This window comes from Diadema setosum, chromosome 1, assembly GCF_964275005.1.
Source record: "Diadema setosum chromosome 1, eeDiaSeto1, whole genome shotgun sequence".
In the NCBI taxonomy this organism is placed as follows: domain Eukaryota; kingdom Metazoa; phylum Echinodermata; class Echinoidea; order Diadematoida; family Diadematidae; genus Diadema; species Diadema setosum.
The window spans coordinates 33525023-33547208 of record NC_092685.1 but is presented as its reverse complement, the minus strand read 5'-3'; the positions used below and the strand labels follow the sequence as shown (position 1 = coordinate 33547208).

General features: G+C 42.6%; 2 protein-coding genes across 4 annotated transcripts in view; one reads left to right on the top strand and one right to left on the bottom strand.

The window, feature by feature from the left end:
• The window catches only part of LOC140235642 (Fanconi anemia group M protein homolog), a 387390-nt gene extending 371067 nt beyond the window's left edge, over positions 1 to 16323 (bottom strand). For all 3 annotated transcript variants that reach the window (XM_072315655.1, XM_072315669.1, XM_072315661.1), the window contains exons 1-2: positions 16197 to 16323; positions 12851 to 13190 (exon numbers count right to left, since the gene is read on the bottom strand). In XM_072315655.1, the coding sequence (XP_072171756.1) occupies positions 12851 to 13179 (329 nt within the window). In that variant the 5' untranslated portion in view covers positions 13180 to 13190; positions 16197 to 16323. The remainder of the gene's footprint in view (positions 1 to 12850; positions 13191 to 16196) is intronic.
• Positions 16324 to 17590: 1267 nt separating this feature from the next.
• LOC140232451 (uncharacterized) lies at positions 17591 to 20046 on the top strand. The gene has a single exon (XM_072312583.1). The coding sequence runs from the start codon at positions 17803 to 17805 to the stop codon at positions 20044 to 20046; it is 2244 nt and encodes a 747-aa protein (XP_072168684.1). The 5' UTR covers positions 17591 to 17802.
• Positions 20047 to 22186: the final 2140 nt, after the last annotated feature.

Here is a 22186-nt window from a genome sequence, read left to right as displayed (position 1 = left end):
AGTTTGAAGTGATGCGGTCATACTGTTGTATGTTCCGTAGCAGCAGTGTTTTCAGAACTACTGAAGACGAAATCGAAGCCAAAATTCAACAAAATCGAAACTATAGTCCAAATTGCGTTTGATCACAGCAGAATTTTCCCTCATCTAAGGTTGGGAATTGATTTAGAGCCACACGAAATGCCACGAGGTAAAGTCGAAGTTGATGCATCTTACACATGTACACAACATACACGTAAGTCTACATGTGGGGATGTATCGGGAACGGCTGCAGCAGCCGACGTTGCAGGCTCGCATCCTTTGTTTGCCCGAGGTTGCGGCCGTGTGCAAAATTAAAGATCTGTGCATACATTAGTAAACCGGTCTATTGGGGCTGCTCTTTACCTTTCTACTGACCCCGCCAATGCTATTTTTTTACTGGTCATGTCGGACCGGTAACTTGTAGATTTTCTGAAAAGTTACTGGACCGACAGTGACTTTTGCCGGTCTGGGACCGTCGGACCGGCGCCAGTGTACAGCCCTGTCATATACATCATTTAATTACCAAGGTTGGAGTCACCTTTAATGACTATGAACAACTGTTATTCTGAAATATGTGAAACTAACCTGATTTGTATGCTCAAAAAAGGGTATGACTGCCTTCAGAAACAGAGCATAGAGCTTGCAGTTAGGGTTACTGAGTTGTTGATGAATGAGGACAGACTTTTGTTTTGGTTTTGGAGTTTCCTTCTTGGATGACTGGCTGCGAGTCTTGGTTGCTTTCATACATTTCTTGGCAGTTGCCTGTTTCTTTTAGCCAATTCATCCTGGCAATACAGATATTGTGCAATACTGAACTGCTTGGGTTTTGCAGAGGTAGTTGCAGGTGTCTTGGGATGTATGGCTGAAGTTGCTAATCCCTTGATTACTGCAGTAGGAGTCTTGGGATGAGTGGCTGAAGTTGCTGATCCCTTGATTACTGCAGTAGGAGTCTTGGAATGAGTGGCTGAAGTTCCTGATCCCTTGATTACTGCAGTAGAAGGAGTCTTGGGATGAGTGGCTGAAGTTGCTGATCCCTTGATTACTGCATTAGGAGTCTTGGGATGAGTGGCTGAAGTTGCTGATCCCTTGATTACTGCAGTAGGAGTCTTGGGATGAGTGGCTGACGTTGCTGATCCCTTGATTACTGCAGGAGTCTTGGGATGAGTGGCTGAAGTTGCTGATTCCTTGATTACTGCAGAAGGAGTCTTGGGATGAGTGACTGAAGTTGCTGATCCCTTGATTACTGCAGTAGGAGTCTTGGGATGAGTAGCTGAAGTTGCTGATCCCTTGATTACTGCAGTAGGAGTCTTTGGATGAGTGGCTGAAGATGCTGATCCCTTGATTACTGCAGCAGGAGTCTTGGGATGAGTGGCTGAAGTTGCTGATCCCTTGATTACTGCAGTAGGAGTCTTGGGATGAGTGGCTGAAGTTGCTGATCCCTTGATTACTGCAGGAGTCTTGGGATGAGTGGCTGAAGTTGCTGATTCCTTGATTACTGCAGTAGGAGTCTTGGGATGAGTGGCTGAAGTTGCGGATCTCTTGATTACTGCAGTAGAAGGAGTCTTGGGATGAGTGGCTGAAGTTGCTGATCCCTTGATTACTGCAGTAGGAGTCTTGGGATGAGTAGGTGAAGTTGCTGATCCCTTGATTACTGCAGTAGGAGTCTTGGGATGAGTGGCTGAAGTTGCTGATCCCTTGATTACTGCAGTAGGAGTCTTGGAATGAGTGGCTGAAGTTGCTGATCCCTTGATTACTGCAGTAGGAGTCTTGGGATGAGTGGCTGAAGTTGCTGATCCCTTGATTACTGCAGGAGTCTTGGGATGAGTGGCTGAAGTTGCTGATCCCTTGATTACTGCAGTAGGAGTCTTGGGATGGCTGAAGTTGATGATCCCTTGATTACTGCAGGAGTCTTGGGATGAGTGGCTGAAGTTGCTGATCCCTTGATTACTGCAGGGGGAGTCTTGGGATGAGTAGCTGAAGTTACGGATCCCCTGATTACTGCAGTAGTAGGAGTCTTGGGACGAGTGGCAGAGCCTGCAAGTACTGCAGTTGGTAGAGTCTTTAGAGGTAAGCTTTTCCTCCTTTTGCTTGGAGGGGTGTCACAAGATTCTGCCTTTCTTTTTCCAGACTTGCTCTCACATTCATTCTTGAAGAAGTCCTTCAAGGGATCCCAGTTGCCAAGAAGCCGGATGACCGCCTTGTGTAGTGACAACCACCTAAATGCAAAGACAGAATTCAGAAATATCACTAAAGACAGGTCCATATGCAGCAAGCTATAGTCTGCAACAAAGACAAATTTAATAATTTCTGTTTGAAGTCTCACTAACAACCAAACCTTGTTAATTTTTATATGCAAGCTTTCTTGAATATGAAAATAAAATAACTTAAAGCCTATTTTATGTTTTGATCAATCCCCCCAAAATGCAAGGCACTATTCTAATTAAAATACTAAATTATATAAAAGTGTAGACCTATATGCCTTACAGCAGCAGATTTGATGTGGAGTACATAAAGTAAAAAAAAATATAAAAAAAAAAAACCCAATAAACTTTGCAATTTCACATGGAAATTTTTGAAATATATGGTGGCCAGTCAAAATAAAATACCCGTGTATTTTTTGCTTTTAGATATCAAAATTTTCCAAAAATATCAGGATCTTATCTTTGTTGATTTCTGATATCCAATCACCAAATTTGTAAGTGCTCATTGACACTTTGTCCTTTCAAAAGAAAAATAGAAAACATTGATGAAAGAGGCCACTACGGTGCTAAATATTTTTAAAAAATCGCCACTGTACTTTATAAGAATGGAATGTAAAATGATACTATAGTAAAACTCACATTATCAACACCTCACCAAAGCTTTCGGCAAGCTTCAATTATAAGAAATATCACTTAAGGTGATTAATACCCCCGCCCCGTGACGACAGTCTTACCCAAGGAATGATCTTTCCTTGATCTTCTGCCATTTAAATGCCGTTACCATGGCAACGCAGCTTCCGACACGTCCGAAAAATATGTCTTGCACATCTTCCCACCAAGACTATTGTGTGTGCCACATTTCATAAGCTTTTGTCAAAAACTGAGGAAGTAGTTCAATCCACAAGATCTTTCCTCGATCTTCCGCCATTAATATGCCATTACCATGGCAACGCAGCTTCCGACACGTCCAAAAAATATGTCTTGCACATCTTCCCACCAAGACCAATGTGTGTGCCACATTTCATGATCTTCAGTCGAATACAGAGGAAGTAGTTCAATCCGCAAGATCTTTCCTTGATCTCCTGCCATTTATATGCCGTTACCATGGCAACGCAGCTTCCGACACGTCTGAAAAATATGTCTTCCACATCTTCCCACCAAGATCCAAGGTGTGTGCCACATTTCATAGGCTTTAGTCAAAAAACTGAGGAAGTAGTTGAATCCGCAAGATCTTTCCTTGATCTTCTGCCATTAATATGCCGTTACCATGGCAACGTACTTTCGGGTACTGTCAAAAAATGCGTCTTGCACATCTACAACCAAAGGCACATATCTGTACCAAGTTTCATGGAAATTGGGCAAAAACTGAGGAAGTAGTTTGCAACACAAAATTTTCCATCATTTTGGCTCATAATATGTGAGCTGTTACCATGGCAACATACTTTTTGTCACTGTCAAGAAATGTGTCATGCTGACCTATATCCTAAGACAAACATTCAATATGAATTCCATGAGAATTGGAAGAACACTGATGAAGCAGTTTTGCCATGAAGCATTTTGCCCTTTATTTTACCAATAACATGCCGTTACCATGGCAACGCACTTTTTGCCACTGCGGAAATATGTGTCTTGCACATTAACATATTCAGATGAACATCTGTACCTAATTTCATAAAAAATGATCAAAAACTGTGGGAGGAGTTCGCGACGCAAGATTTGTACCCATTTTTGCCCATAATATGCCGTTACCATGGCAACATACTTTTGGGTACTGTCAAAAAATACGTCTTGCACATCTACAACCCAAGGCACACATCTGTGCCAAGTTTTATGGGAATCGGTTGAAAACTGAGGAAGTAGTTCGCGACGCAAGATTTGCAACGGACCGACCGCCCGACCGCCCGACCGCCCGCTGATTCCTATATACCCCCTTCAAACTTCGTTTGGCGGGGGTATAAAAAAAAAGCTCAGTTCAATGTCTTCAGATGACCTTTGACTTAAAAATTATTAGTTTTATGCAGGTGAGACAAAAAATGTGTCATGCATTTATTTCTTTTTGCTAAGAATTAATTTCTTTTTAATTTTCTTAAGTCACCCAACACCCCTAAATAGGCTTGTGTTGCATACATATCAATACAATAACAATAACAAATTCATGTATCATTATGAAGTGAAAAAAAATTACATGTACTCACCTCGTTGACACATGCTTCAGGATTTTCCTAGTTTCCACGCCATGTTCTTGTTGGAGCTTGATGAGGGTTTGGTGCCTAAGTTGACTTTTATCAAGATAATACCAAACGTCTACAAGAAGTTCGTCAATTTGGTACGTAAGGCATTTCGCTCCCCTTTGTGCACTGATGTGCATCAGATGACACACACATCCATTATGTACACCCTAGGATTCTCTTCATGAATCTTGGTGACAACACCGTTAAGCCTGCCTACCATGACCGATTCATTGTCTGTGGCAAAGCTCATACACTTGGACCATTGTATCCCTCTTGACATAACTTCATTGTTTAAGGCCCCCTCACACCTGAGCGAATTGCCTGAAATATGACTTGCGATGGCTGGCGAAAGGCATTTTTGGAAAAATCGTTTTCAGTGGTAATTGATAGTAAGTCACATTTACCCTTCGTGTTTGGGTTCGTACACCTTCTGAACTAACAGTTGAGATTATTCAAATTCGCACAGGATTTTTGAACATGTTTAAAATTTCCCGACGAATTGAAAAATCGTCTGTCATTTGCATCTCTTATTTAGTCTGCGGTAATCGTTCGTTTATCGTTCGTGTGCTATTGTCACGCATAGTCCGTCATTGCGCTTTTGCCAAGGTGGACCGATCTCGAAAGAGCCCTAAACGAAGCAACACGATGACTAAATATGACTTGCGCATAGAAACGAAGATACTATGACAAACGTATTTTCGCTTGCCATCTTCTATGCGAAGGGAAACTAAGATTGACTTCTACTAAATTTGAAAGGCGATGCATACACGAAGGCAAGTCTAAGAGATACTATGACAAACTATGGATTGCGAAGTGATATGAATACGAGCGAATGACCTGACGACAAAAATGGCGAATGCTGAGCTGATCTCTGTGACCAGCCACTCACCACGCTACTCATATATAAACATTTCACCTGAAATTTTCAAAGTTTCTTCAGAAAAATGGAAGATGCAGCCCGCCTCAGAGTCCAGTATTTACTGCCAATAGCTCAGAATGATATTATACACCAGCAGCTGAACCTACACTAGTTCATCAGAGGCCGATTCAGATGGAGATGAGGCTTCAGACGACGTTGTATCTGGAGAAGGATGTGGCTGAACCCTGCCAGAAGAAGGGCTTTTGGAATCTACGACCAGCTGTTGGTTGAGCTCCGAAGAGAAGACCCTTCGACTTTCAAGAAATTTCTCTGCATGCCCCCTGAACTCTACGATGAAATCCTGCAGAGGGTCAGAGGAAGAATCAGGAGGCAGTACACCTGGTACAGGGAGCCGCTGGAAGAAGGTCTCAAGTTGGCAGCTACTCTCCGTCATCTTGTGTCTGGCACCAAGTACTCCGACATGCAGTATGGGTGGAGGGTGCCTGAAAACACCCTATCTGTAGTGGCCAGGGAAGTGTGTCAGGCCATATGTGACGAGTATGCAGATGAAGTCATGACAGCCCCTTCAACCCCTGATGGATGGAAACAACTTGCTGGTGGATTCTACAAGCGGTGGAATTTTCCCCACTGTGTGGCAGCTATTGATGGCAAGCATGTGGCCATCAGAAAGCCTCCTCTGTCCGGCTCGCTATGCTGCAACTACAAGGGCATTTTTAGTATAATCCTGTTGGCTATTATAGTGGACAGTGACTACAAATTTATCTGGTGCGATGTTGGTGGTAGGTATGATACAATAGGGGAAAGGGGGTAGGTCGAGTCAATTTAGGGGTACGTCAGATTTGTTATCACCTCACCTCCATTGTTACTGTTCCAATATTTTTTTTTTTTTTTGCTAAAATGATAGCAATTGGGGCAATTCATCTCAGTTTTTGCTTGATACCCTTTTCTTCTTCAAAAACGTGCTTGAAGAATAATTAATAATATTGGATATTTATTTTACACAAATGATCTTTTGTGTAGAAGCAAAAATCTGAAATTGATTGATTTGTTTCATTATAATGTTGGTATTTTTATTTATAAATTTTCAATTGATGAGCTTCCTGACATTTTTGCACACATGTTCATAAGAAATAACTCTCTTCATATCTACCTAACTCGTCATCGTGATGACTATCACCTTCCACGTACTCGCACAATTTTTGCGAAAAAAACATTAGTGTTTACAGTGCCAAAAATACTGGAATCTTCCAGCTGATTTTACTGTTTATCTTTGTCGTCCTTTAAATGTTTGAGTTTGAGTTTATTTATAACAACATATGTACAGGAAAGTTTGAATACATGTTTATACATCAATATTAATACGTATCACATGTAACCGTCTAACCGATCTAAACAAAACATATTGAATATAATCTATAATATATAATTGATAAATGATTATGTAATCTAAAAATATTAATCTAAAAAGAGCTACAATATGGCAATGCTGTACACAATGAGGTTGCTAAAAGAACCAAGAGGTAGCACAGGTGCTAGTAGGTGAATGTTGCGTGGATGATTTCTCTGGCCGCACTGAAATCTGGACGGACCTGGTTGTTTTTATACTCCCCGAGGAGCGCACACACACGTACAAGAACGCCTGATCTATTCTTTCGTCTTTGTTTCCAATTGCATGCCATATCAAACCAGTGCTCATTGTTCGTTTGTCTTATCGGGTCATATCAACCCTTCGCTCGCCTTCGGCCGCAATTTACTCAAAGAAGTGAACCGAAAAATTGTTATCCTTCGCATGTCATATTTATCATTCGCTTACCGTTCGTTAATCATATTTGACTTTAGTTTATAATCGGATGATTTGAAGGCAATTTTATCTGAAATCGTTGAATTCGCGCTCATTTTGTGCATTTTTTCCCACTCGTCCCCCCTTCGTCCCCCTACATTCGCTCAGGTGTGAGGGGGCTTTTAGAATGTTGAAGATATTCTGGGCTGTCGATCTTTCCATGCACTCTTTCATGGACAGAAGATTCACAGAAACTTGGCCAACATTGTTGTTGAATGTCTTAACCACTATCGGGTACAGCTTTGTTGCTCCCATATCTGTACTTCCATCTGTTGCAATGCTGAATACATTTGTTTGCATGGACTCTGTTTAATAAACTTCTGACATCTTCCATCGCCAAAGAATGGAGAATATGCTTAGTTTTTGTTCTCGCACATGAGTACTTTCAAGCGATCTGGCTGTCGGGAAAAATTTTACTAAATAATTTCCCACTATGGTCAGCTACTGATGGTGGAATGTGGTGCTTACAAAGAAAATCGGAAAACATCACTTCAACCTTTACGACACTCAAGTCCTCAGTCTTTTTTGCACAAGGAAAAAATGAAGAGAGAGAACATGATTTTGCAGTTGCCTCAGCCATTTCCACATGTTTTTTCATCTCTGAATGTCTTTTTATGTCATTGCTGCCACCACACACACTTACGTCCATGCGGCAAACTGTACAAAATGCATAAGTATCACCTTTTGAAGATTTGCTGACAAAAGGGAACTTTTCCTTGTACTCATCAATGAATTTCTGCTTGCGTTGTTGAGCAGTCTATTGTTTTTGCTTTACTTTTGGCTCAGCCATCACTGATCTGTTCAACTTCAACTTTTCAAGAATCAAGTGTTATTGTTTTTAATTTGTTAACGAATAGACAACAGTAGACTGTAGTCTAGTCCCATGGCCATGAAAATAAAATCATAGTCAAAGCAAAGTCAAACTTCAAGTTCAGGAGAAATCTCGATGATCGATACGGTACCTGAGCCTGGCGCCTGAGGCCGAGGCCTGACTCAGCTAAGCCAGCGCTAGCCGCCTTGACGACACAGTTGCACACACTAGAGTCGAGTCCCAGCTGGCATGCCACGGCAGACCTGCTTACCACAAAGTTTGAAGTTTTAAATCAAGTTCAATCACATGAAAATCCGGAAATCGTAGAAATCAAACTGCCGTTTGCAAAAGAAATTGCGAGATTACAAGTTGAAACAACACACCCGTACCCTTACACACGGCGCGCCGTGCCGAAACATGAAACCGCTCCGTGCTGCGCTGCACATTATGCACACATGCATGCATCACAGTACATACATGATGCACATGTTATTTTCTCAAAGCAATTGCCAATTTGACAAGGGGAATCATCGTTTCACTGGTCATTCTAATAATGCATATTGCAAGTTGTGAGCACTAGTACCGATGATCGTATTCATTGTGTTCAAATATACGATCTTCAAATTGGCATGCGGTGCCTGGAAGTTATCGAAAACTTCAGTTTATGGCTTGAAGGCACGGAGGTTTTTTCCCATAGAAAAGCACATGGATCGCACACCGCTACTAGGGCCAAAGTAAATAATATGTTGGTTTCCAGTAACATGACCTCAAGAACAGTGGGTCAGAAGGTAGGGGAAAAATTTTATTTTTCGAAAAATTTTTACCCTTTCTATAGAAAAATTTGGTTTCTGTTGCAATGTGAACGTGTACGTGTGTAATGTGTTTGTACCACAGAAAAATTACGGAGCGTACCATGTACGTTTATGTATGTCTGTGTGGTACGTATCGGTATCTTTCATACATGTACCGTATCGTATAATAGACCTAGCTCTGCAGTATACGTTACAGGATTGTATGCAAGTCGCACAATATTGCAATGCACACACAGTCATCTAAATGCATTCTATACCGTACACACATGCATTGCATTGTGTAAACTAGAAATGTCGCTATGGCGACTGATGCCTCCGCCATAATGCATGATTCTCCCAATAGGTGTATGGTACAATGTCTTCACAATGTGTTATGACAGTTTCACAAAACTGACAAAATATTGAAATGACAGGTTTGTCAGAAATATCTTGAGTGTTCACTTTCCTTGAACTAGGTTTGCTATAATTGTCTAAGAGTGCAGGTACCTGTATTTGGGGAATTGAGAACTTTTACTTGACTTCTGACGTACCCTTTTATAAGTTTATGCATTGAGTAATTTTCAAGGTATGAAGAAAGAGTGTAATTACAGTATAAAATATATATATATATTTACATTCAAACCTGACCTTTGACCCTTAACCTTTGACCTTCTGGCTGGAAATTTCTCAGAGAATCTCCATTAGGGAATACATGTATATATCAAGTTTCAGTTTTAAAAACTAGAAATGTCGCTATGGCGACTGATGCCAATGTCTTCACAATGTGTGATCCATGACAGTTTCACATAACTGGCAAAATATTGAAATGACAGGTTTGTCAGAAATGTCTTGACTGGGTTTGCTATAATTTTCTAAGAGTGCAGGTACACATATTTTGGGAATTTTGGGAAAGTTTATGCAATGAGTAATTTCCAAGGTACAAAGAAAGAGTGTGATGACGGTACAAAATGGATTTTTTTTTTTTTTTTTTTTTTTGGGGGGGGGGGGCATTGAAACCTGGCCTTTGACCCTTAACCTTTGACCTTCTGGCTGGAAATTTCCTGGAGAATCTCCCATTAGGTAACTAAAACTGAAACTAATAATGCAAGCATTGCATATACTAGTATATGAGGGAAATAGTAAAATTTTGAGGAGTTGACCTTGACTTTGACCCCTGACTATTGACCCATGACCCCTAAATTCCCTAGATAATCCCTGCCAGACAGTACATGCATATGTACCAAGTTCCACGAAGATACATTGAAGCATTTGAGAGAAAAGTAATATTGCAACATTTTCACCTAACCTTTGACCTTTTGACCTTTGACCTTATGACATGAAACTCTCTCTGGAGAATCTTTACGCAGTAGTACATGTCCACACCAAGTTTCAAGAAAATACCTTCGGGCATTGCATAGATATGGGGGAAATTGCAACATTTGTAGCATTTGACCTTGACCTTTTGACCTTTGACCTCTTGCCAATGTCACTAAAATCTACTCAACTAATTGTCCCATCATACATCATCCTTGGACCAAGTTTGGTGAAAGCTGCTTCATCCAGTTTTGAGTTATCACGTAAACAGATAAATTTTAGGATTTGACCTTGATCGTTGACCTTTGACCTCTGTCCGATTTCACTGAAAAAGTAATCAAGTAATTGTCCCATCATACATCATCCTCCAACAAAGTTTGGTGAAATTTGCTCCATCCAGTCTTGAGTTATCGCGTAAACGGATACAATTTCATGATTTGACCTTGACCTTTGACCTTTGACCTTCAGCCGATTTCACCCAAAATCTAATCAAATAATTGCCCCATCATACTTCATACTTGGACCAAGTTTGGTAAAATTCCAGTAAATATTACTCAAGTTATCGCGTAAACGAAAGCGGACGGACGTACGTACGGACGTACGGACGTACAGACGTACGGACGGACGGACAACCCGAAAACATAATGCCTCCGGCACCACTTCGTGGCGGAGGCATAAAAATGTATCGGGTACGCTATACGGTACTTCGCGGTCAAACTATGCAACTTTCTCCACACGTGTTCGGAAGAGCACAACAGTGGGCCACATCGCCGGACCCCCCGAAATCATTGTCGAACCCTCCCAGGTCAACTCGCACAAGCAGTTCAACGGGTAAGTAACAGGTAAGTAAAGTTGCACAGCAACACATATAGACTCGTTTCATTCCAAGTTTTGAAGTTACTAGTCCATTTATCTGCATTGAATCTATACAGCAAGTACACTTACAGCCATGATTGCAGCCGTTTCTGAGATAACTTGAGCGTTTACGCGATTTATATTTTGCATGCCACCCGTGCCAGAATTTGCTGTATCACCAGTGTTCGACTGCAACGTGTTGTGAATGCGTTGAATCTCTCGCACAGCGTGCGAGTACATGGATAGTACCGCGCTCTCGTAGTGCGATGTACTAGAGTATGTATAGTTTCGCCCATGCGTATCACGCGCGCTAATACATTCACATAGGTAGGGCGAGCGCGCGGCGCGGTACGTCGCGCATGTCGATGCACGGACATATGGGGCCGAACAATGAGTACAGGGGGCCGTACGATGGTTGCAGCGCATCTATGAGGATAAAATTTACCGGGACGGCACCTTTTGGTCGGGTCGGTCGGGTTACCGGAAACCAAAACCAAACGAAGCTAACGTTACAGTAACTATACACAGCCCAGTCGCCGCTGTACATACTGTATTCGCGTAGCGTATTAACAGCGTCTGGTCGGGCTAACGTTACAGTATCTGTGTGAAGGAGCGCCCCGGGGTTAGATGTAGCCGTAACAGTTGAGTTAGATCTACATACAGGTACTTACTGTGCCTGTAGATGTGTAAGGTGTTTGCAATTTCGTATCCATGTCGATAGCTCAGCTTCCATAATGTCGTATTGCACCAGAATCACAGATAAATCCCTATAACTCATAACTTATTTCCGAAAAACAGATTGGCTATCGGGAAGCTTTTAGCAGGCTCGCTAGCAGACATACCGCTACTCGTACTACTAACTGTTACATATGTTTGTGTGGCAGCGACAGCATGCAGCGCGATACTGTCATGTACTACAGTACATTGTACATTTAGACAGCGCGTAGCAGTGATTGCTAGCTGCGCGCAGAGCGTAAAACTGAGGAAATCACTTGCACTTCCGCATTTTATCCTCGTCCAAGTTTATTTGAATAAAAGAAAGCTGATACACCGTAACCTTAGTTTTTTTAACCAGAGAAATTGACTAACCATGAAACTCAGGTTGGCACTCGCCTCTAACCCGAGTTTTTCTCAGGTTATTTATGCAACAGGGCCCTGGGGCGTCATGTACATTGAACTTGAAAGACCATCATGACAGAATTACTAATTTCGTCCAGGAGAAGGAAAATACAAAAAATGTAGAATATTCACGAATGACTTTTAGGAATCCATGGAAAGTGAAAAGGCTCGAATGGAACATATGGCTTTTCAGTCTAAAATAACTCACTGAAACTACCAAACAAAAATCTGCATTTGCTTACTCCAGAGAACTTAACGGAAGGTGAAAGTAATTTTCCCTATGCAGCAATGAAAGATTCCATGGCCACTCAACATGCTTTGAACGCATTTATTTTCGCGTCACTGCCAATGTCCAGCTTACTAAAGTTCACGCAAGTTCATGTGTGGTATCACCCTTGTCTGCAGGTTTTACGTTTGTTGGTAATTGTCTCTTCAAAGCTCACGCTTGCCGGGGCCGACAAGGGTGATATATGCTGGAGAGATCCCTGCAAATATACTATATTCTGTGAAAAATACTTTGGTTTTTACCTTGGTTAATGCACTATCTCCCTTGATCCTGCGCATTACCTATCTTGTCCCAGTGACAAGCTCAAATCTTATTTGACATTGATAAGCAAGTAATCTGATAATAATCTTACCTCAGTATGATCTTTTCCATAGTCTTCTTACATGTTTGCCATTTTGTTTTCCTCTTTTCCATTTATAGGTAAAATATTAGAATAGAGTGCCTAAAATTGCTCATTTTATTCTGATTCTCTCACATTGGCCAATGTAATGACATGCAGCTCACCGATAGAAGTTGAACATGACCACTGCAGCTATGAATGTTTTGCCGAGACCAGTTGGCAGCGTCACCAGAGTATTCTTGAAGAGTGCCTGCCTGATTATGTTGAATTGGTAGTCCCTCACAGGATAGTTGGTGGGATAAATGTAAATGTGTCCTGTGGAGACATCAAACCCTGGCAGCTTCTCCAGGGGTGTTCCATGAGGAGGTCCTGCATCATGTGCACTAGAGATGGATGTAGCTGGCCAGTTAGCTGAAGATGTTCCATCCATTCCTTCACTCTCCCACTCCTCACAAGCTGCGAGCAGCATCTCCTCATCAAGTTCATCATCCATGGCATCACCACCTGTAGACAAATGCATGCATGCATATAATACACACACACACAAAGACCAAATACTGAAAATGTGTAATTTCAGAGTGTGGAATATCATGGAATGTATTTAGTCAAGGCGCTAATTCCTGTAAGGGGCTTAATTAAGGAGTTCGTTCAACCCACCCCACAGAAAAGGTTTGATCACACAGGGTGGTAGATGGGACCCCCAGGAACACCCCAGGTAGTATGTGGTTCTCCAGGGGTGTTCCACGAGGAGTTGGTATCAATAAAATTGTGGTATCAATCAAACTTTACATGCCACTTTTCATCATTATTAGTTGGCACAAACGTAAAAAAGTCTGCGTGCGTCAAGACTACTACACGCACCACTGGCACTTGCAGGAAGCCCTATGAGACGTACAGTGCCAGTGGTGCGTCTTGGCGCAGACTTTTTTTTCGACCAAAAAAGGGTTTGTGCCTGCAAACTAAGGGCCCTGCTACACCTTTCCAGGTAAGCTACGCCGGGTTGTAATGAGTAGGGATTTGCCAGCACACAGGAGAATTTTCTGCAGGCGGACAAGGATGTTGGCGAGTTCCGTACTTGCATCTTACCTGCTAGACGCATGCTACTTACCTGGTATTTGCACGTATTCTGTGAGTCCTGAGTGAAAGCTTCGAAACCGACCCATTTTCAGTTACAAGCGACATACGGGGAATGGGAAGTACCTGCATGGGAGTTGCCTGCGAGGTGCTGCCACTAAGGGCCCCCTACTTGTGTTCTGCATGTACCTCTCAGGCAAACCTCCGCGACTCACCCGGAACAGTTTGAGCATGTTCAAGGCCTTGTCAAACTGTGCCTGAGGAAGCCTTGCAAGGGTGACTTGCGGGAAAAAAAACAATCTACCCGGAGCTCCCTACAGTTGGCCCGCACCTGGCAGTACTTACCATGTATCTCACCTATAGTTGCCCGGAGGTGAGCACGCTAGTCCGATTTACCCACAGCCAAGTTTTGAGCGTGACCAAAACTTTTTCCGAGTGAGTCGCGGGGATTGCCTGCAGAGGTCCATGCAGAACACCAGTAGGAGGCCCGTAGCTGCCGCAAGTCACAAGCAGTCGACCCGCTTGAAGTATGTAAGTTGCCTGTGGATCTATGCAAATCAACTTCCTTCAGAAGGATTCCTTCACCAAGTTGTCAGCCCTCACTCGCCATCCACGCCTGTCACATGGAATGCACTTAAGACGAACGTAAGAAGCACCGGTCCAGCATGTAGGACGCATCTGAAACTCGCCCAAAAGGGAACAACGGCATTTGATAGAGCTGGATTTTCTCAATCACGTAGGTCAAGTTTTTTACGTGAATTTCAGTGTTAAATATTCTTATCAAGCAAATAAACATTAGGCGGTCGATTAGTAGTAGGTCCAACCCTACTAAGTGTTCAGTGCGCGAATTATACGCGGTCGGTTTCAATAAGGGTGGTCGATATGTAGTAGGGCCACCCATACTACTAGGCGGTACTAGGCCTACCTCACTGACCTGGATAAATTGGAAACTAACGTTACTGCACGTGCACGTGTGTGCATTGATCATCATAAATCCTCAAGTATTTTACCCATTACAGACTAGACCAGACTATCTACAACTTCCATAGATTCTAGAATCTATAATAAATTTTACTTCAAATGTCGACATGATTAACTGTTTAATAGGCATTCTGTCTGTGAAAAAAAAATCAATAAATTAGGCCTAAATATGCTGTGTAACTGTTAAGTGTAAAGTTCATGTATTATGAATATGCTCATTTTAAGGCATTTACAAATATTCTAATCAGTAACGTTACTAATGTAACACGTTTAACGTTAGACTTAACAAAGTTAGAATACTAGTAGGGTGGCACATCCAATTACCGGACGCTTTCTTTCGTGGCTTTGAATTCCGTACTCAGAGGATGAAATTTGGGCTGAAAATAACTTCACTTATTCACAGACTCCTGGAGATTACGAATTCAGCCAACTGATGTCAATTGTTCACTTCAGTTTTTAGAAAATGTGCTTCAAACATAACCCTCTACAAAAGTTGTCTTTTTGCGCGGTGCAAAATCGCATTGTATTACCGGACACGATTTTCGCAATGAAATAATTGACATCTTTCGCACCTAATCCTTGCACCAGAATCACAATTTATCCCACAAATCATCTTACACATTATCACTGAGCGGATGACAAAGAAAAAATTGGCAAATGAGGCTAAAATTTCGTATTTTACGGTAAAATGTCTGTCTTGGAACATTTCGAACAGTTCACAGAATAAAACCTTGTGAAAAAATCGACAACTGGTTCAGTGGGTTAGACTCTACTTCTAGTTTACATGCTTTGTCTATGGGAGCTGCACGCGCGGGTGATGAGTTGCGGGCCCCTTAGCGCACAACTATTCCGCATCGTTCGCGTTTGAGGACGATAGCTACAAATTTCCGATATCGATCAGTGAACTTTTGGTTCTATTGGAATCTTCAGCATTTTTCCTGTATGTGAGTGGGATTTCATAGAATTTCAGTCGCGAAATGTGATTCAAACATGCATGCCATAGATATTAGCTATCTCGAGGTGCGGGTCACTCAACTATAAATTTGAGGTAAAATGTGAATTTTTTCGTGTTTTTACATTTTTATGTGGCGTTTTTTGCAATTTCGGTCCACACAAAGTTCTGTGAGGCTAATCTACGAAGTCTCGCGCGTACAGAATGTCATTAGTACGCTAAAATGTGCGTGTCCGGTAATACCATGCGTCCGGTACCATGCTTGCCCCTATTGCCCTATCTACTGTTACCATGTTAATTAGATCTCTAACCACCCTGGTAATACTCTAACATTACGGCTATTTTTACGGGTCTAGACTCTAGATTAACGTTAGAATAATATCAAGTTTAGATCTACTCAAGGTTAGTAACTTTCAATAATGTTTCTGTCTAACGTTACCGATCTAACATGTGTTACTCTGTTGGGCAAGCCGAGGTCTGAGGATACATTTTGAGACTCTCACCTGTGCAGTTAGTGTTCAATGGGTCACTCGTATGATGCGTGGTGTCTGGTGACTTGATAACGCCGTGGTTTTATTCTCGGTCTGTATGTACAGCATGCATGCGTCACAGGATAACAAACATTGTACTAGTAGGCCTACTCGGTGTATGGTAGAAACTTATGCACCGCTAGCCCATTCATTCTAACCCCTTGCTAGAGCTAGGCTACTAGCTTTAGTTCTATAACTAAGTAGTAGGCGCTGTACTAACCAAACCACACCAGTGCCAGTGGGACGTGGATGGAGAGGTCTCGTCGTTGTACGTCCGTCGGGTACGACACATGCGATGAAGATACCGAACTAGTTCGATGGCTACACTACGTTTACGTTCATGTACTAGTATTTCGCAATATGGCGCGCCACTATCATCACTGTGGATGGTCCAATCATGATCAGCATAGCAGGTGCGCGCTGGTGCGGCGGCATCACTGACCTACACCAACCTACACCACCGTAGTTCGGTGACCTACACACAGCTACAGTGTAGTGGGCGGCATGCATAATATGCATGAATCGGAAATCAGTACAACCTCAACCCCAGGTTTCGCGGACTCGGTTGGACCGTTCGTTTCAACCAGGGGAGGTGGGTTCCCTGTTTCAGGCCTATAGTGTCATGATACCAATGGAGTGACCAGAAAAAAAAAAAAAAACAAAAGAAAGAAAGCAGGGGCGGATCTAGCTTGTTATAAAGGAGGGGGTTGGGGGCGGTATGCGAGGGAGCGTAGCGACCGAGCCCGAGCGAGCGGAGCGAGCAAGGGGGGGGGGGGGGGAGGGTGTGGGAGGGGGGTGTCCCCCCTCCCACAGTAGGGAGAATTTTTGAAAATCTGTGTGTGAAAATGGCGTTTTCTTGCATCTAAAACACCACTATTTTTGGTATAGAGGTTATTGCCATAAATAGAAAAAAAAATAAAATTACAAGTTTAAAAAAAAAAGAGAAGATTTAAAAAAAAATGGTCCCCGGATTTTTTTATTTTTTATTTTTTTTTTGGGGGGGGGTTGCAACCCCCCCCCCTCTAGATCCGCTTCTGGAAAGAGAGAGAGAAAGAGAGGGAGGGAGAGAGAGAGAAAAACCCCCCCAAAAAACTGGCTACTTGTGTGTGTGTGTGTGTGCGTGTACCACTGAACTCTACTATAATGGAAGGGGCGCTGTGCGCACTTACTTAGCGCGCACTAATATACATTATAAAATGGGTTCAAGCAGAGCTACCAAGTCTCACGCATTCTGCGTGAGACTCAAGCATTTAGCGCCAGTATTGGTTGTGTTATATACAGTGTATGTAGTAATCTACGTTTGTACACAATTGGCATGCCGTAGTCGATTGTCTCGGCCACGGCAATAAATCAGATCCAAACCTCATCCGAATCGTCTACGGTTTCCCCTTTTATTTACTGGCGTGGTGGCAGCTGGATGCGAATTTAACGCCACTAATTTGCTCTACCCTAGTCCAAGAGAAAGGAGAATCTCGCCTGATATACGCAGGAGTAGGCGTTCTGTTGTAATTTACAGTGATAATTCGGGTGACGTATACAGTATTTGGGCGATTTATAGTGTGTAGTCCCATGTAGTGATATGCACGTTGCATCAACGAAGCGATGCGCCGCCGTGGCCGGGTCCACCGGCTCCCCGTCAATGCAACGACGGGCAGCCCCGGCCGCTGAGGCACCCAAGCGGAGGTGTCCCGCGGGCCAGCAGGTTGGCCTTGGCCAGCAATCCGCGTTGTCAGACGCGACAAAACGTGAACCTCCACACTTCCCTGCTACAGGGCAAGGGAAGGATAATCAGATACAGGTTGAAGTTCGAAGTGGCTCTGTCTGTAGTCTGATCAGTGAAACTGCAGCTGATATGCTTGGTTTAGAAATCCTTGTCGATGGGTCTGGATATGAGGATTACATTGATGCACCCATTGTTCACTCGGGTGATCTTCCAGAGGTTGATATTGTTGGTATTGTTTCGTGTACATTGTACCACTATGAGTGTGACTTGATGTTTAATGGTTTCGTTGTGGATGATCATGTGATGAATGACGGTGTAGATGTGCTCGCAGGTGCAGATTTCATGGAGCAAAATGATATTGCTGTTCGTCCCTCGAAAGGTCAGATTATGTTTGGAGATGATACTATGTACACTTATAGTCTCAGCGATCGATCCGCTGGCTATGATTCACGTAACACTCATCACGCACAAGCCGTTCATGTCAGTGTAATGGAGAAGGAGATACGTGCGCATGATTACAATGAGTTTGAGTTTGAGTGTGAGATGGAAAGTACAGAGGATGCTGAAGCAGAGTGTAAGCCACACAACATACAGCCTGAAGGTGTTGCTGTAGGCTTAATGGTGAAAGAGGCAAAAGTGCAAGATCCAGGGTTTGAATGTGAGATGTGGAATACTGAAGATGAAGAAATAGAGTGTGTGTTACTGAATTATGATGATGGACAGAATGAGATCACTGCTGTGGACAAAGGCGTTTGGTTTGAGTGTGAACAGAAATATGGGACAAATTCTGACAGTGATTCATGGACTTTTGATCCTGCAGGTGCGGTTGGCATTGAAGTCTGTGGTGATGTTGAGAGTCCCAATATGGCCATTCCTTCCACTGAGCCCAGCTCTGTTCCTCCCTTCATTGAGCACAGCTCAGTTCCTCCCTTCACTGAGCCTCGCTTTGGTCCTCTCTTCACTGAGCCTCGCTCTGTTCCTCCCTCTACTGAGCCCAGCTCTGGTCCTCCCTCTACTGAGCCTCGCTCTGGTCCTCTCTTCACTGAGCCTCGCTCTGTTCCTCCCTCTACTGAGCCCAGCTCTGGTCCTCGCCCCACTGAGCCCAGCTCTGGTCCTCCCTCCGCTGAGCCGAGCTCTGTTCCTCCCTTCACTGAGCCTAGCTCTGTTACTCTCTTCACTGAGTCTAGCACAAACATTTTCATGGGCAATACAAACCCTCACGCTGACATTGACAATACATTCACAGACACTTCACACCAACCACAAGTGAATTCACACATACACTCACAGCCTATAAACAACCAAGGTCACTACACGCCCATTGACAATTCGTGTAATACCTACAGTGATCCTCAAAGTCACAATGAGCAGTACCAGTTTGTGGAAGCTACCTTACCTAAAGGTTTCTCCAAGCTTCTTCCCAGTCAGTCAGGTGAGGACGCTCTTCCTGTCACAGACCATGTCCCTCTACCCAAGGTGTCAACCCACATGGACATACGTGTATTTGGCATCGACCGACTTTGTGCTAGCCATGGTTCCGCCTGTGTGGAGGAGACAACCGCGACATTTGCCCATCAGCCAGTCCAGGGTGAAGTACCATCTTCTACAGGTTCTCCTCCTGGCAAATACCTCACTCCTGCTGATGCCTCTCCCTCTTGCACGCCGCGAGACAGTGAACACCAGTTCATGATGGTCTTCAACATGGTCCCCAAGATCCACCCAGAGGGTTCTACCGCCTACAACAATGCTGTTCGCCTCCGCCCCCCTATGAATGACGTTGGCATCGCCGATCGTGACACACACCCAACCTGGAAGGCCCCACCACGGCACAACGGCCCGTGCCTGTCCTGTTTGTGGTCCAAAGGAGATCCCTCCCCCTCTCCCGATGATGGAGTTTCGCGTGCATTCTACCAGATGATCCCCACTGAACATTCATCTGATGATCCCCAAGCTCCTACCCATTGCTTCGCTGATGTAGGTATCATGGATGTCCTATTCCCCTGCGTGCTCTGGATTCCCCATCCCTCAGCACCCCCTGACTCCTCCCGCCCATCAGCGATAACCCGTGGTCCTCCCATGCCCCTATCTCCTCCAGGTTAAGTGATCACTTAAGTTGTATTTTGTACCCTTGTTTTGTAGTGTGTATATAGGTGCACAATGTTATGTGTGTGTTTTTGTGATTCACATTTTTCCACATGCATCAGCTGTATGTATTGTAGTTTGTATACCGGTACCCACCTTTTTGTCATTGCGATAGTGAATCTTACGTTTTGTGAAATTCTTTGGGTATCATTTGATGTTTTGATAATTTTGTTAATCCGTTTTTTCTTACAGTTTCTGTTGTGATTTTTTGAGATCTGAATCTTTGTCAAGGAAAGGTTTTTGGCCTTTGGATTAAGGATGCGATGTGTGTTTTTGTAGTTATTACCATTTTGGCTATCGGGTAGGAATATGGTGCCTTTTTGTTTTTACTGTTCCTACAGTAGTATGGCAGCTACAGTGTATGTACTATACTGTATTTCATTTATACCTGTATTTAATCGGACATGTAGATAGACTGGATATGTACGATTTTTGGCAAGGTTGATGTCAACATACGGTTGACTGTGTATGGCAATGCACAAGCCTTTTAGCTATTTTAATGTTTATCATTTCTCCAGAGTTTCATTTTGGATCACACACTATCTGATAATATTGTTTTGCAGTCTGTGCAAGTACATACAAATATCTTATGTTGATGTCGTATTTAGTTAGCCTAAAATTTATATTATTTGTCATTTATTTTTACTGACAGTCATAGATTGTTTACTGACCTAATGTATAGGTCACAGGAGTGGAATGTACTGGTATGTATAGTTTTTTAAAGACAGTACACTTTTGTATTTTTCTGTTCGCCCTTTCCAGTACATAATAAACAGTCGTATACACATTTATTACTATGTTGTTTTGGAAGCATGGCACATCAAAATTCTGATAAGTTTTCTTGTTGTTTTTTGTACTAATGTTGATAAATGGTGGCAACCTTCCCTGCTACCTGATTACTGTCCATGGTACACATGTAAACTAGACTCGTACGACTGTATCCTACATTGTATGTTTCCAGTACAGTATTACAGATTTGCAGTGTTATCATGCTTATACCCCGTATTAGCACAGTCGTGTTTATTTTTCCCATAAGATTGGCACACATACATGTATGTATAGCTTAAACATATTTACCGGTATGTATATTTACATAGTGTGGTTGTCTGGATTGTTTATCCATTATTATTGAGCAGGACGATTCATGAAAACAAAAGAGTGTTTTCCACGTCTGCACTGGTTTAATGTTACAATCCATATACATGTACAGATATGTTTTTATGAGTACCATGTACATTGTACGTGCTCAACTTAGTGAAGAATTTCATGTTTTATTCAGATGGCCGTGTATAGTTTATGTATCTGATTATCATATATACATGTATGGGTTTTTTTCAATTTTGTTATGCTTTATTAGTGTCATGTTAGTGTAGTTAACTAATTAATGGGGGAAGAGAAGATATTGGGATACAGTACACAATAGTGAGATTGTTGTGAAATGTGATTTGTGTTCAGTTGTTATCAGAAATCTAGGAACAATATGATGTTGGTAAGTTTGATGCATATACAGTGTAGTTTACATGAATATGATGATTTTGTGTTTTTTTGTGAAAATCATAAAGCAAGTCAAGTTATATTTGTGTGTCGATATACAGTGTACATGCATGTAGAGGTTAAATGGTAAAGATTTTTGTTGGACATTGATAGTCTGTACGATCAATGTGTTTATGCATAAGGTTATCAATTGTTTGTTGACAGCGATAGAGTTTTGTTTGGGTGATATGCTAATTGTTCAGTTGTGGTTTTACTTAGTGATTAGTTTCCGTTTTTTAGAGTGTTTGTAACAGAGGCAAATTTTGAGGTTGTATAAACATATGATTGATTGTTGAATGGAAAGTAATGATTAAGCTGTCAGAGAACAGAGGAAGAAAGAAGAAGTCACGCCAGTATTGGTTGTGTTATATACAGTGTATGTAGTAATCTACGTTTGTACACAATTGGCATGCCGTAGTCGATTGTCTCGGCCACGGCAATAAATCAGATCCAAACCTCATCCGAATCGTCTACGGTTTCCCCTTTTATTTACTGGCGTAGGGGCCGTCTCACGATCTCGAAAAACCCCTCCCACACCCTCGCTCGCTGGCACATTCGCGCGCAG